Below are 14,684 nucleotides of genomic sequence, written 5' to 3' on the forward strand. Positions count from 1 at the left end.
ATGGCCCCCATTGCCGCCATCATCATCATCAACATCATCATCATCATCATCAAGATGGCACCCACCATTTACTGAACACCGGCTCGGGCCACGCTCTATCCTAGGGCTGCTTCACCTGGATTCATATCAGTCCCCTGAGGCAGATTTTATTTGTCTTGATGTGGAGATGAGGATCCCAGGGCCCAGGGGTGCTGTTGAAGCTGTTTGAAGTCATGGGCAGGCTTTTAAACTCAGGGCTCCCTGACCTCAAAGCCTGACTTGTTTTACTGCAGGGATGACACCTCGTGCATTTTTGGGAAATGTGACATGTATTTAAAGGAAAAAAAAAATGAGGCCTCCACCTGGCTTCCATCTCACCGGGGAAGTGGTGTGTTTTCCTTTTGAGATTTTCTCTACTTCAAGTCGCAGGGATTTGCTTTTGTCAATTAATCTTTGGCAGAAAGCTTGCCTGCAAATGTGGACGGCCCCTGCATCCTTCCCTTCCCAGGGTCCTTTTGCTGTTCTGTTCTGTTTGAACTCTGTAGGCTCTCTGTGGATTCAGTCAGTGGAGAAGGGACCTGGATCTCCAGAACAAAGCCCCCTTCTGAGTCCCGAAAGTCTCTCTTCGGCTTGAGGCCTCCTGTGCGGAGAGTGGATGTTTTAAAGCCCTCTCAGTGGCATTGATAACCCAAGGTGGGATTATAACACCAAAGTGGCTTGCTTGCTTGCTTTTTTCTCTGTGTCACTTGCTGAAAGCAACTTGCATTTCCACAGGAATAAGAAAGGCTTGGTGAAGCTTTGTGCCGGTGCTTAAAATCCTGGTACTTGATTCGTTCCATGAACCAGCGACTCATGCCTCTGCGCAGTTGCGTGTAACTGGCTCCCTCTCCCTCCTCTTTGAGACACTCGTTTGCTTTAGCAACATACCCCACTGCACAGACTAGTAGGTCGGAAGGTGTGGATTCTGTCGTTGGCTTTCTGGGGGTGCCCCTGGACCACATTTGCGTTTTCATTAGGAGGACAGTTCTAATTGCTACGGTGAGGCTGCACCCACTGGCAGTGTGCTGAGCCCAGACAGGCAAAGAGAAGGGCTTATGACATATTTTACTCACGCTGCTGCTTTTCTGGCTCGGGTAGAACTTCCAACACAAACCGCTTCTTTCTTCATTTTTATCCCACAGGGAGTTTTTCTATTGAAAGCAATACGAAGGACAAAGGGGATAAAGTCAAATTCTACCCTTCAGATTATCTTTGAAATATCTATGAATATGCTGGGGGTGGGTGGGAACCTTGGCCACTTGGTGCTAGAACAATGGGTAAAGTTGATTTTCTTCTAGAATGTTGTTATGTTGTTGGGAAATATCATAGACTATTACAGAAATTCTGCTGCAATAAAACTTTGAGAACTATTTTGTTCTTTAAAAATGCTGCTACTGGGATGCCCAGGTGGCTTAGTCAGTTAAGCATCTGCCTTTGGCTCAGGTCCTGATCCCAGGGTCCTGGGATCGAACCCCGCATTTGGCTCCCTGCTCAGCAGAGAGCCTGCTTCCCCCTCTACCTCTGCCTGCTGTTCTGCTTACTTGTGCTCTCTCTCTCTCTCTCAATCTGTCAAATAAATAAATATAATTAAAAAAAACGCTGCTACTGAAACAAGTCAATCAGAGAAAGACAATTGTCATACGATCTCGCTGATATGTGGAATTAGGGAAATAAGGCAGAGGATCATGGGGGAAGAGAGGAAAAAAAATGAAACAAGACAAAACCAGAGAGGGAGACAAAGCATAAGAGACTCTTAATCTCAGGAAACAAACTGAGGGTTGCTGGAGGGGACGTGGGGTGGGAGGGATGGGGTGGCTGGGTGATGGACACTGGGGAGGGTATGTGTTATAGTGAGTGCTGTGAATTGTGTAAGACTGATGCATCACAGACCTGTACCCCTGAAACAAATGATACATTATATGTTAATAAAAAATAAAAAATAAAAAAATAAAACCCTTTGTGGCTATTTAAGAAGTCACACAAGATGGCGCCAGAGAGCCAGAGAGGAGATGGGTTTGTGTCCAGGGCCGAGAAAGGCCTGAGTGAAAGGGGCAGTCAGTGGTGACCGAGACTATTTCTCAGAGATGGCATCTGTCGCCGCTGCACATCCTCACGGCCCGATCCGTTGTCACAAAGCCTTTTCACGAGCTTTTTGGCCCAGGTACCACCTTCTGGCTGAAATGTATGGAAGAGGCAGGTTGGCCTTGAGCGGTGGAGGGAGAAAAACGGAAAAGGCAGAAGGAGCAGAGCTGCTTCCTCTGGCTCTGGGGTGAGCTCGTGCCCAGCAGTGCCTCTGGGATGCATGGCCACTGCCAGAGAGGGAGAGCACAAACAGGCACAAGGGAAGGCGGACAGAAAGGCAGCTTCTCCTCTCTGGGCCACCCACAATTTTGAAGAAACTGTGGCCAGGGGTCGGGGTTGGGGCCCTGTGGCAAAACAGGGCGCCTGGCTGGCTCGGTCAGTGGACCAGGCAACTCTTGGTCTCAGGTTCATGAGTTCGAGCCCCACGGTGGGTGTAGAGATTGCTCAAAAGAAGAATAAAAAACTTAAAAAAAAAAAAAAGAAATTGTGGCAAAATATACATAACATGACAGTCAGCATTTTAACTTTTTTTTTTTTTTTTTTGACTTTTCCATTTTGGTCGAATACATAACATATCACTTACCATCCTCACTGTTTGAAGGGTACAGTTCTGTGAGATTAGCTGCGTGGACATTGCTGTGGGGCCAGCACCACCGTCCACTTCCGAGCCTTTTTGTCTCGCAGAACTGAAATTCTGCACCCATGTGACACGAACTCCCCCCTCCCTCAGCCCTGGCAGCTGCCTGTCTACCTTCTGTCTCCGTGAGCTTGCCTGCTTGGGTGTACCCAGATGTCTTTGAGTCTCTGCTTTCCATTCTTTGGGGTAGATGCCCGGAAGTGACGTTGCTGGATCAAACGGTAGTGCTGTGTTTGCTTTTCTGAGTCGCTGCCTTAAGGTTCACCACAAGGGTTCCCAATTCTCCACATCCTCACAACACCTGTCAATTTCTCTTCTTATTTTTTTTTATCTTTGATGATAGCCATTCTAATGGGTATGAAGTGGTTTTGATTAGCATTTCTGAATTAGAATTAGAAATTCCAAAATGAATTAGAAATTCGTTTTAATTCATTATGTGTTTGAGCCACAGACTTGCTGCAGTCCACAGCTTGTGTGGTGTGGTGTGGCGTGGTGGGTGAGGGCATGGATCTGGTGTGGGACAGCCTGACGGAGAGTCTCCGCTTTCCCCTACAGGCTGTGTGATGCTGGTGAGTCACAGCCGCGCTGAGCCCCAGTGTCTTTACCTGCTGGCTGGAGTTCATCATAACTGCTTCCGCAGAGGCTGGCTGGAGGAATACAGCAGGTGAGACGGGAAAAGCTCTTGGTATGCAGGAAGTGCTCAGAAACGGTAGCCGTGTATACAGAAGCCCAGTGCATGAAGCAGCCAACCAGGGCTGATGTAGCTTTCCAGTCCCTCTCCTTAACACCTGCTCTTCCCAACATAGCTGACATCCCGCCCCCATGTGCCACATCTCTAGCAGAGAGGAGCCCACTTTGAACCCTTTGCCGAGTAGTTCCCAGGGTCCCTCTCTGTGCTGGAGCTCACTGAGCCGCTTCCCAAGTCTTGGTTAGAAAAAATAATGTCACTAGCATCACTGTTGGCCCTTGGGAGCCAGGGGCCTCGCCCTGCAGGCTCAGTTAGGAACAGAGCAGGACACCTGGGTGGGCTCTCAGCTCCCATCCGCCCAGCTAGCTTCTTCTGGGAGTGACTCTGCCGGGGGGGGGGGGGGGGGGGGGGGGTAGGAAGGTCTCCTCCCTCTGCGAATTCGAGCCAGTGGGCTTCATGCAAAGGCAACATGTCGTCATTACTGAGAACATGGAAGGATGTTTGGAGGAAAGGGGATGTCTTGTACTTCATTAAACGTGTCCGCCCTTTGCAATGTGAACAGAGCAAGAAGTATTTTGCAGTAGAGCAAAGGTTCTCCAATAAGTCAGGAAGCTTGGGAGAAGAGAGAGAGAGGCTGGGGCAGGACAGGGTCTCCTTTTTTTTTTTTTTTTTAAAAAGATTTTATTTATTTATTTGACAGACAGAGATCACAAGTAGGCAGAGAGGCAGGCAGAGAGAGAGAGGGGGAAGCAGGCTCCCCGCTGAGCAGAGAGCCCGACGCGGGGCTCGATCCCAGGACCCTGGGATCATGACCTGAGCCGAAAGCAGAGGCTTTAATCCACTGAGCCACCCAGACGCCCCCAGGGATTTCCTTTTTTTCCAAGGAGCCGGTGGCAACTTTGCAGGATGACTGGGTTTTGGCTCCCCACCAGGAGTTTCTGTTTGGGCGCAGGAACCAGCCTTACAGAAGAGATGGTGTCTGAACAGGTCAGCTGTGAGGCTGCGGAAACAGGCGGGCTCACTGAGGAGGCTTGAGCTGGGGCGGCCAAGCGATGGGGTAGCAGCAGAGAGGCGAAGGGGAAGGCTGGCTCAGAAGGAAGGGCAAAGCCCAGGCCTGAGCTGGTGAGATTTCCAGAGCAAACCAGAAGTGCCCGAGGTGGTGACACGGCAGAGAAATTCTTCTTCGGGCAAGAGTTGCAGCAGAAAGTTCCTCAGTTATCTGCTGAGGAGTGGGCCTTGGGAGACCCTTTCTGGCATGCAACAGCTATTTACAGAGCACAGCTTTTGGTCCTAAAACGCCCAGTAGTGAGGCAGTCAACCTAGGCTCAAGTCGGGGTCACGGGGACTCATGCCAGGCTGGTCAGGGAGTACAGCCTGGAGGAGGTGATGTGGGAGCTGGGTCTTCAGGGATGCATAGAAGGTGAGATAAGCCATGGAGCGAGGGGCAGAGGTAGGACAGAGGGCGGCTGGGTTTGTAGGTCTAGGCAGAGGAAATAGCATGTGTAAAGCTCTAACAGTGAGCCGTGGTGTGGGAGAACCTCTAATGGTGAGCCGTGCCTGCAGCAGGTTTCCTATGGTGGTTGTGTAGGTCTAGGTTGAAGTTCAAGAAGGAAGCAGGGCCGGGTTGTGCTAGGCCTTTTAGTCTCGTAAGCCTAGTGAGGGAGTTTGCATTTTGTCTTGAGAAGAGTGGGGAGTCAATGGAGGGTGTGAGGCAGGGGGTGATGTGACAGGACATGTCTTTTTTTTTTTTTTAAGATTTTATTTATTTATTTGACAGAGAGAAATCACAAGTAGGCAGAGAGGCAGGCAGGGAGAGAGGAGGAAGCAGGCTCCCTGCTGAGCAGAAAGCCCGATGTGGGGCTTGAACCCAGGACCTGGGATCATGACCTGAGCCAAAGGCAGCGGCTTAACCCACTGAGCCACCCAGGTGCCCAGGACATGCCTTTTTGATAAAGGACTCCACGGAGGCTGGATGGGTGGGGGCAAGTCGTGTCAGGTACCCGTAGTGTCCTCCTCTACTCCAGGCTGTCTCTATTCCAGAAATGGAGGTCTGAGCTAAGGTGTTGGAAGCAGAAAGGAGAGGAATGTAAAGTGCTTTTTGCCACTGCACAACTCCAGGGGGCACCGTTCTCAAGGGGCCACAGGGTGACCAATACACCTTAAATTGGACAGTGCGCACCCTGTACAACCCTCTGCAGCATCCCTGAGTGAACAGATTGAACACTGAAGAGGATCCAGAAGATAAATGATGTTGGTTGACTGAATACGTGGGAAGGAATAGAGGAGTCAGAGATGACTCCCAGGCTTGGGGGCTTGGGGGATGTGGGTGCCATTCAGTGAGACAGAGGACAGGGAAAGGGAGTGGATTTGGGAGATGTGACTGGGAGAAACTGGGAAAGCAGTGGGAAGTAAGGGACTTTCCAGGGCACAAAGCCCTGGAAAGCAGGGATTTTTTTCCCACTTTGCGGCTTCTGGCTCCTAGCTGAGCACATGGTGGCCTCTCCTGACTCCCCCAAGCCCTGATCCAGGCTCCCGAGGACAGTAAGTGTTAGTTTTCGACATGGTGGGTAGCTTTGGGGTCAAGAACCCAAAGCCAGGGGAATAAATGTGGCACCAGATCCCTCAAGGGACACCCTGCATTGTCTCCATGGTGACCCCAAACAAACAGAGAACCCATGAGGGTATCAGGTCATTATAAGGTCACTCGCACCACTGCCAGGACAGGTGTTGAAAAGGAAAACCCAAAAAACCTGGTGGTAGAACTGTATCAACCCCTTTCTTTTTTTTTTTTTTTTTTAAACCCAATGCCACCAATCTTGTTTTACGTGTAGCCAGGCATCTTGAGGTGACTCCAGGAGGAGTCCCCTTGTGAGCCTGGGGTTTGGTTCACCAGCCTGGGCAGGGGTCCCTGACTGGGGTATGCCATTCCCACCTCTTATTTTTATTCAGGAAGTTGCTCAACCCCCCACTTCTGCCGGGGTCGCCCACTTACTGCTCTGCAGAGAACATGAAAAGCATCCATGACAGAGACATTGTAGATTTTGTGGGTCATGAACCTCAAAGATGAATTTTCCTATCACATTTTATGAGTATGGGTTTTAAAGCCTCCATAATGCAGGGCTGTCCCTCTCCAGTGCCTGTGAACTTCCTCCTAAGGTGATGATTTGTGTTAATTCAGCCAGGAGAGGCCTTGGACCGTACTGGATCACTTAGTGTATGGAACCGATAGACCTGATTATCTCCCCCTCCCCCCCATGGTTGGCAAAGGGGAGAGTTTGCTGTCTCCTTTGAACTTCTTAGCTCACTGATGGGATCCTCTTTGGGGAACGTGGGTAGGGATCCCAGGCAAGTGGGAGATGCTGTGGTCCCCAGCAGTATCCAAAGACCCTGGGGGTTTTGAAGGGACCTCTAAGAGGGGTAGGTGATAAGATGAACAAAACCATAGATTGTTGGGGCTTACAAAGCCTTTGGGACCATTTGCCCCAGTTTGTTAAATTTGCAGACTGAGCACCAACGCCTGAGGTTTTACTCAAGGTTATCCAGCGGCCTCTAACGCTTAAAAATAATTCTTTAATTTGCAAAACGGAAGGCTTTTTTTGGTTAAGTGGGGCAGTGAAATGAAACACAAGCCTCCATTTGTGGCCTAATAATAGCCCAAAAGATTTTTTCCTGACCTAAATGAAGAGTCCTCATTAACGAAGAGGGCTTTTGTTTGCAAGAAACCACAAAGCATGGCCCGTTTCCCCCCTGCTGACAGGGACAGCAGCGATTACAGCCCTGGTTAGCCAGCGATGTTTTTGTGCCTTCTCTGTGCTTGCAGGAGATTAGAGTCACTAATGAGACACGAATGATCCCGCTCCCAGACTTAACTAGAGCTCACTCTTGCCTTTCTTGGGAGAGGTGAAGAGCCCTTTTCCCTTCCTTCCCCTAACCTGTGGTGGTGCAAGGAGCAGGTTTACAAAAGCCAGGCAGGCTAAAGCCCAACCACGAGAGCGTGATGACGTCTCCGAGCAAGGCCGCACAACACAGACCATGGGTATGCGTTCGACAGCCGTGGCAAACCTGGTTCTCCCTCCGTCGGCTGTGTGTTATTTTTCTGTTGGAGGAGGCACTACCTGAAAGAGATCTGGCCCGTCATTCTGTTCACTTGGCATGGACTCAGAGTGAGAGCACTCTTCCCCGAGTCCTCATGGACACTTGCTTTGGAACAAAGGCCTGGTCTTCCCTTGATGCATGGACCGTGTGGACTGTTTTCCCTTCTTGGCAGAAACTGCTCCAGATCTGCACAGCATATCTCTATCTCTAGCTCTCTATCTCTGTCTCTAATCTCTAGCTCGGTGTTTGGCGCACAGCAGGTGCCCAACTGCTTGAGTGTGAGTTCCCCCAGGAGCAGATCCTGAGATGTGCCATAGGGAGCTGGGGGAAATGAGACGGAGTGGGGAGCAGGCAGCCAGGAAAGGGGTGTTTTGAAGCCAGCTCCCACCACAGGCAGCTGGAGCTCCATCCTGTGGAAAAGGTGGGATGTAGTGGGGGATTATCTCATCTGGGGGGCGAGGGAGCTGGGGTGTTTATACTCCAGCTTGTCAGTGGTTGGCCGAGGGCTGGGGGGTGTTGGTTCCTTGAGCCCCTGCCAGTCTTCTGCAGTGTTGAAAAAGCCGTCAAGTGAAGAGATGGCCCTGGCGTTGGCAGTCAGCCAGAGCCCTGACCCAGGGCAGATGGGCAGGGAGTGGACGGGAGCCGTCACATCATTCATTATTCTAATAGCTATTTATCTCTCTATTTCTAGCTATTATTTCCTTCCCACTTCTTTCTTATTTTTTGCCTTGCTGTTAAATTTTGTTCTACAAACTTTGACTCATTTCCAGCCACTGTTGTCAACTGAGATTCTGCTCCGAGCTCTGTATCTGTCTTCCCTTAATTTGCCAGGGATGCCATGACACCCTGGCTATGACTTTTGGTTTTCTTTAAGTGTCTTGCAGGAACGAGCTAGAATGTAGAAGTGGGTTACTGTGGGTCTCACACATGCCTTCTGCCACCAGGATGGACGCTGGGAGTGGATCCCATGGATACTTTAAAAAATGGTCTTCTAGCTGTTCCTCCTGCACCCCGAGGTCTTCTAGCTGGTCCTCCAGCTGCCTCAGTGGCTTGGAAGAGGAAGTCAGAACACACAGGTGGGGTGTCCTCTGGACTACCAGTATTCTAAGCCAGTTACAGAACCTTCTGGAAAACACTCTGGGACTTGCTGCCCACCTCCAGCATGTCTTCAGGAGGTCGGTGGGCTTCAACTTGGAGGGTTGAGTCCTGCCCCACCCAGGGTGGGCGCTCAGGGGAGAGAGGGCTCTCTCAGTGGCTTTCTGTGAGCAGGCATTACCTTAGGCCTTCTGAACACTCATGATCAACGTGTGAGAAGATGCTGTTCTGGAACCCGAGAGCCACAAAATCTGGTCTGCGTGGTGCTGCCTCATTTCCACATCTCAGTGCTGACTGCTGCTCCCTCCTCATGTGTCTGTCCAGCCTCTGCTCAGTGATAACAGTGGTCTTAGGTTGGGCTCCCTCAGAAGTGGACTCTGAGAAGGAATTTGAGGGCACGTGGTTTATTTTTTGGCAGGGGGGAGTCTTGGGAAGTGTGTGAGATGGAAGCAAAGTGAGTCCCTTCAGGAGGCTGAAGAGCCACTGTTGCCATGGGTGCTTGGGGCACGGTCCTCTCTGACAGTCTCTGGGAGATGGTGCCAAACACATTACAGAGCTCCCAGCACCCCTGCAAGGGCAGAGAAGCTGGGGTCTCTGTCCCCACCTCCTGTCCCGCATTGCTTGAGGGCTGTCCCACCTTCAAGGGTGAAGTAGGTTCCTCACTCTAGGCAGAGAGCCCTGGTAGTCACAGGTGAGAATTTTGGAATGCTGGCTGCCAGGCCCTTGTGTCTGCCCCAGGGACCATGATGGGGGTTTGAGCTCTGCCGGGTGCCAGGCACCCTTCACGGACTCACCTGTCTGACTCTTCTCCCAAAGGAGGCAGGAAGAGAGTCAGCAGCTTGCTCAAGGTCACGCAGCTGGTGTCTCTTGCTGATGTCCTGTCTGGCCTCTGGCTTGGGGCAGTTGGCCCTCTTTGACATTGGCCTTGGGGCCATCTCTTGCAAGCTGCTTTCCTGGGGGAGCTGCAGGACTTTTCACCTTGCCTCCGATGGGCTTGTGTTAGACACAAGGCCAGGTCACTACTAAGCCCGCTCTTCTGATGAGGTCCTTGCGGTTGAGGGGTTGAGGTTCTGCCCAAAGCCCATGGTTGGCAAGGCAGGGAACGCGCTTTCGGGTCACTTGATTCTGTCGCATGTCTTCACTGTCTTGGGGTGTGGCCAGATAGATGCTCCATCTACCGCCGGGTGAGTGTGAATTGGGGACATCTCGATGGCGGACAGTATGGCTAATGTCTATCAAAATGACACACACACATGGCCATAGACCCAGTAATTCCACTTCTGGGAGCTTATCATGCAGAGACACCCGCCTGCGTGTAAAATGGTTTATATATTTAGTGGGTCCCAGCAGCACTGTTTGTACTTGTAAAAGATTGGAAATCGCCTAAATGACCACCAGTAGGAGCCTGGCCAAAGCAGGTGTGGGACATCCCCGCGATGAAATCGCAGGCAGCCGTGAGAAAATGAGGACGCGGGCTGTGTATTTGTTTGCTAGAGAAAAAACCCGAGGGGCACGACAGAGTGTGCAGTGTGCTGTAACTTGTGTCAAGAAAGTAAGTGTGTGTGTATTTGATTGTTGGTGTGTGTCTCCGTCAGGAGACCCATGATACAGGAGCCCCAACATCGATTAATTCTGGCAGGGGAACTGGGAGGCTCGAGTCAGGCGGGAATTCCCTTTAGTACCTTTTGAATGTTAGATGGTGTGGATATTGGGTACCTAATGAGAAATAAATAAAATTAAAAAAAAATCAGTGTGTTCTTTCTCTTGTATCGCATTTCACTGTGAAATTCCAGGTTCCCTATCTGTTCAATGAGGAAAGTGGTATTTGTTTTAGAGAACGAGGACTCCTATGTCTGTTCCTATAGCACTTCCCACCACCCTTAGATATAATTTTGGGAGCGGTTGACTTGATCTGTCTCCTCTGCTCAAGGAGAAGAACCACAAGGGCAGGAACTGGGTATCTCTTGTCCACCATTCTGTCTCTGGGACCTGCATTTGGTGGGGACTAGATAAATGCAGGTTTTTTGGAATAATGAGTGAATGAAAGCACTCTGTTCAAGAGAGCATACTCTTTGTCTTTGTGTTTGTAGTCTCAAAGTGCAAGAGGCAGCTGTGCCCAGAGGCTCCGATGGTCTAGGTTCAAATCCCAGCTCTGCCACTTACTAGCTGTGTGACCATGGACAAGTCACTTAACCTCTGTGTGCTTCAGGTTCCGCATTAGCTAACAGAGCTGTGGAAGTGCCAATTGCTGTGCGATTACAGAGTTCATACGTGTAAGCATTTAAAATAGCAGCGGGTAATCTGTAAATGTGAGATATTCTAATTTGCCACAATTTTGACACTTTCCTCTTTATAAATCCTCATCTCTGTGATTCTGGCAAGACTTCTTGTAGAATTTGGGAAGACCTTTAGATGAGTAGGAACACTTCTTTGTTTGTTCCTCCTCTCAATTCTTTCTTTCCTGCTACGTTAGAGTGGCTCATTCTCTGAGTGGTCTCTCTTATTTTTCCAGAGAAGACCATCAGGGAACAAAGCCTCCCTAATTTAGAGGACGGTCGGCCTCCAGACTGTTCAGGGATTGTGTGTGTGGGATGGCTCTTTCGTTATTTTCTTTCTCAACACCTGAGTCAGTACACAGTCGGAGAGAAACCCCTGGGCTCCCTACTGGCCTTTCCCGTGAAGCCACGCCCTTCTCGTTTCCCCCAGGAGCAGCTGGGCCGGGCTTCTGAAAGCCCAGCTCCCGATCTGTCTATCCCTCCATGGGCCTGGGCTTGGGGGAGATGAAGTCAACCCAGGATGCCTGGAGAGCCGCCGGGCGCCCAGGAAACCCTCTGCTTTCTGCTTGAGCCCACGTGAAAAGGAACACTTTGGCTGCCAGCTTACTGATTGTTACTGGGGAAAATTGTGGCTTGAGTGGCCCTTGATGGAGGTGCACAAAGGGACGTGGACAATTGGGGCCTGAATTGCTCAGGGCCTCTCCGTGGGGAGCTGGGCCAAGCTGATCAAAGAGCAATGGGAGAGTGGCTCTGAGAACATGTTCATAGCAGCCGCCTGCATTCTGATGGGCTCCCTCGGTGCCCAGACCCCTTCTCTTTCTGAGTTCACCTCTTCTCTGACAGCCTGGAGGATGTAGGAACGGCCGGCTGCCCTTGCTCTCCTGAGCCCCTTTCATCCCATGGCTTGCATGGTGGCCACCATGCTCAGAGTGTTGGGAGAAAGTTCATTTGCCCCTGGGGGGCCCGGTGCTGGGGCAAGATGGCTCCTTAGTGCTAGGCATTCTCCATCCAATCATCTGCTTGTTTGAAGCGTCTCCTTGAGACGGTGCTGCTACCTTGGGTTGGCTCACTGGAACTTGAACAGGTGGTCATGACAGCCAAACTTGGAAGATGCCAGGAGCTGTGCACTCCGGTGCCTGGGCTTGGAGGCTGCAATTCATTTTCTTTCTTCTTAGGAGTCTCTAGGCTCCTGTGCATTTCATCTTGTTTCCTGACCCGGGATAGCATCTTATCACAGTAAAATGCACCCTCAGTGTTCACCTAACCCCCGTGGTGCTCAGCCATATGGAAATAGCAGTAAACCAAATCACCGCTGTGTTTCAGAAACTGAGGACAGGGACAGTAGGTTGACAGTAGCCTGAAGGGGAGAGAAGAAACCCAACCTCTTCAAGTCTCAGGTTTTAGCTCCTTATCTGCTGATCCTGGGGGCGGGATGAGGAAGAGCCAGAATGTCAGATGGTGTTTGTTTCCCTTTGTTTTGAAGTTCCCTGTACTGCAGGGATCATAAAAAAGAAAGAGAGAAAATTCCCAGAACTGGATCTTCCTTTAAAAATAGGAAACAAGGGAAGCCTGGGTGGCTCAGTTGGTTGAGCGGCTGCCTTCGGCTCAGGTCATGATCCCGGCGTCCTGGGATCGAGTTGGGATCCTTGCTCGGCGGGGAGCCTGCTTCTCCCTCTGCCTCTGCCTACCACTTTGTCTGCCTGTGCTCATGCTCTCTCTCTTTCTCTCTCTCTCGAACAAATAAATAAATAAAATCTTTAAAAAAAAAATAGGAAACAAAATAAACAAAAGCCCCTCCCAAACTCCTCCCTGCTCCTTACCTCCGAATAGCAAACCAGAAGTGAAGGCCATGCACTGCTAGACTATAGGCTGTACCTGGCTTGCTGATGTGTTATATTTGGCCCACACAATATATATGTTATTATTAGTATTAATTTGAGTCAACATTTAAACACTGGGGGATATCAAATAACTATCTAGGAAATCTGGAGTCCCTGACCACACTCAAGTTGCAAAACCAGATGGAGCCGTGAAGTTGTAAGGGGCTCATCAGCCTCTTACCATCCCATTCCCTCTTGCCTTGGCTGGTCTCTGACACCTGTGGGTATCTGAGTTTATCATTTCTGATGTAAAAGTCCTGGCAACCAGACGTCGTTACAGAATTTTTCTGGATTAAGCTTTCTGGAGCGGGGGAAGCATGGTGCTAAGTATTCTTAGATCCTTCTCCTTCAGATTTGTCTTACCCATTCAACTCTTCTTGAATGGCTTTATTAACCCTTTTTCTGTATTCATGTTAAGCCTGGAAGGTGAGCTTCTACTTTAGTCTCCCTGGCCTATAGAGGTTTGCTATTTGATTTTAATTTATGAGTCTTTATGAACTTATGACTGTTTTGATTTGAATGCCTCTGAGTAAGTGGGAAACTCAGAGTTTCAGATTCGTTCTACAACCTTGGGCCATGCTGACTTAGTAATTTTTTCCAGGAACATGTCTGTTGCATCCAAGTTGTATTTATTGACTAATTATTGCCCTAACTTTCCTTATTATCCTCTCACTGTCTGCAGGATCTGTAGTGATGTCCCATCTCTCATTTCTGATACTAGAATTTGTACTTTTTTTCTTTTTCAATGTTCAAACTAACTTAGTGGTTCTTAATATAGCTATGCTTTGACAATGTCTATGTATTCTATGCCTATCTGTACCATCTTAGGTTCCCTCAGTTGCCTCCTTTTTTCTGAAGGCACGAACCACCTCCTGGACAATACTGCAGACACCACCAGGGCCAACCAGTCACCTGCCCTGAGAGTGATGGGCCCTCCCCATTCCTTGTGCTGCACAGCTGGGCCAACCAGCCATACGCCTGAGTCTTCTGGTTCTTCTTGCCATTTTGAATTTAGAAAAACAGAAGTACCACTATAGTAATGGAATCTAGCACCTGAAAGTTTAGGGTCACCCTGTGGGGTAAACATTGACTAGTGCGAAACAGGAGACAGGTGTGAGCTTGCCAGGGCCAGAACTCGGGGAGGCGAGTGAGGCTTTGAAGGTGCGAGGTAAACAGGCACCTGCTCTCAGGGTCATCCCTGTACATCAGGTGTTTTCCTTGCTTTACCTTTTCTGTTCCACAGAATTGGCAGATAAACTTCCATCCTTCTTTTCTCCCACAGAGTGCTCTCTGTGGGGCGCCTGGGTGGCTCAGTGGGTTAAGCTGCTGCCTTCGGCTCAGGTCATGATCTCAGGGTCCTGGGATCGAGTCCCACATCGGGCTCTCTGCTCAGCGGGGAGCCTGCTTCCCTTTCTCTCTCTCTCTCTGCCTGCCTCTCTGTCTACTTGTGATCTCTCTCTGTCAAATAAATAAATAAAAATCTTTAAAAAAAAAAAAAGAGTGCTCTCTGTGTCTTTCCTTCTAGCACACCTATGTCTCCATGTGTGGAGTGAATCTACCTGCCTGGTGTCCTGTTGCATCTCTGTGGTTTGTAGTAAATAGAGGCAACACTCTGTAATGCTCCTCCTCTTTCCTTTGGTCCTTTCCCCTTTTCCTTACTCTTAAATTCTAGGGATAATATCCTCCCACCCAACAAAGTATAAATGTTTTAATCCTTGCCTCAGGCTCCATTTCTTAGAGAATACAGGCTAAGATGGTACGAAAGTCTAAAGACAAAACACTAGATGAATTTGATTTTTATTTTAAATTTTCACCTCTAATGAAATATTACAATAGAAAAAGTCACTTAGTTCTGTTTTTTTTTTAATTTAGAAAAAAGTATAGGCCATTAATTGATGTCCATAGGCTGAATT

General features: G+C 49.6%; 1 protein-coding gene across 1 annotated transcript in view; it reads left to right on the forward strand.

The window, feature by feature from the left end:
- The window catches only part of LOC111152551 (family with sequence similarity 174 member B), a 70,226-nt gene continuing 55,542 nt past the window's right edge, over positions 1–14,684 (forward strand). The window contains exon 1 of the mRNA XM_022511029.1: positions 1–57. Coding sequence (XP_022366737.1) covers positions 1–57 — 57 coding nt within the window. The remainder of the gene's footprint in view (positions 58–14,684) is intronic.

This window comes from Enhydra lutris, unplaced genomic scaffold, assembly GCF_002288905.1.
Source record: "Enhydra lutris kenyoni isolate GAN:26980312 unplaced genomic scaffold, ASM228890v2 scaffoldscaffold29, whole genome shotgun sequence".
Lineage (NCBI taxonomy): Eukaryota > Metazoa > Chordata > Mammalia > Carnivora > Mustelidae > Enhydra > Enhydra lutris.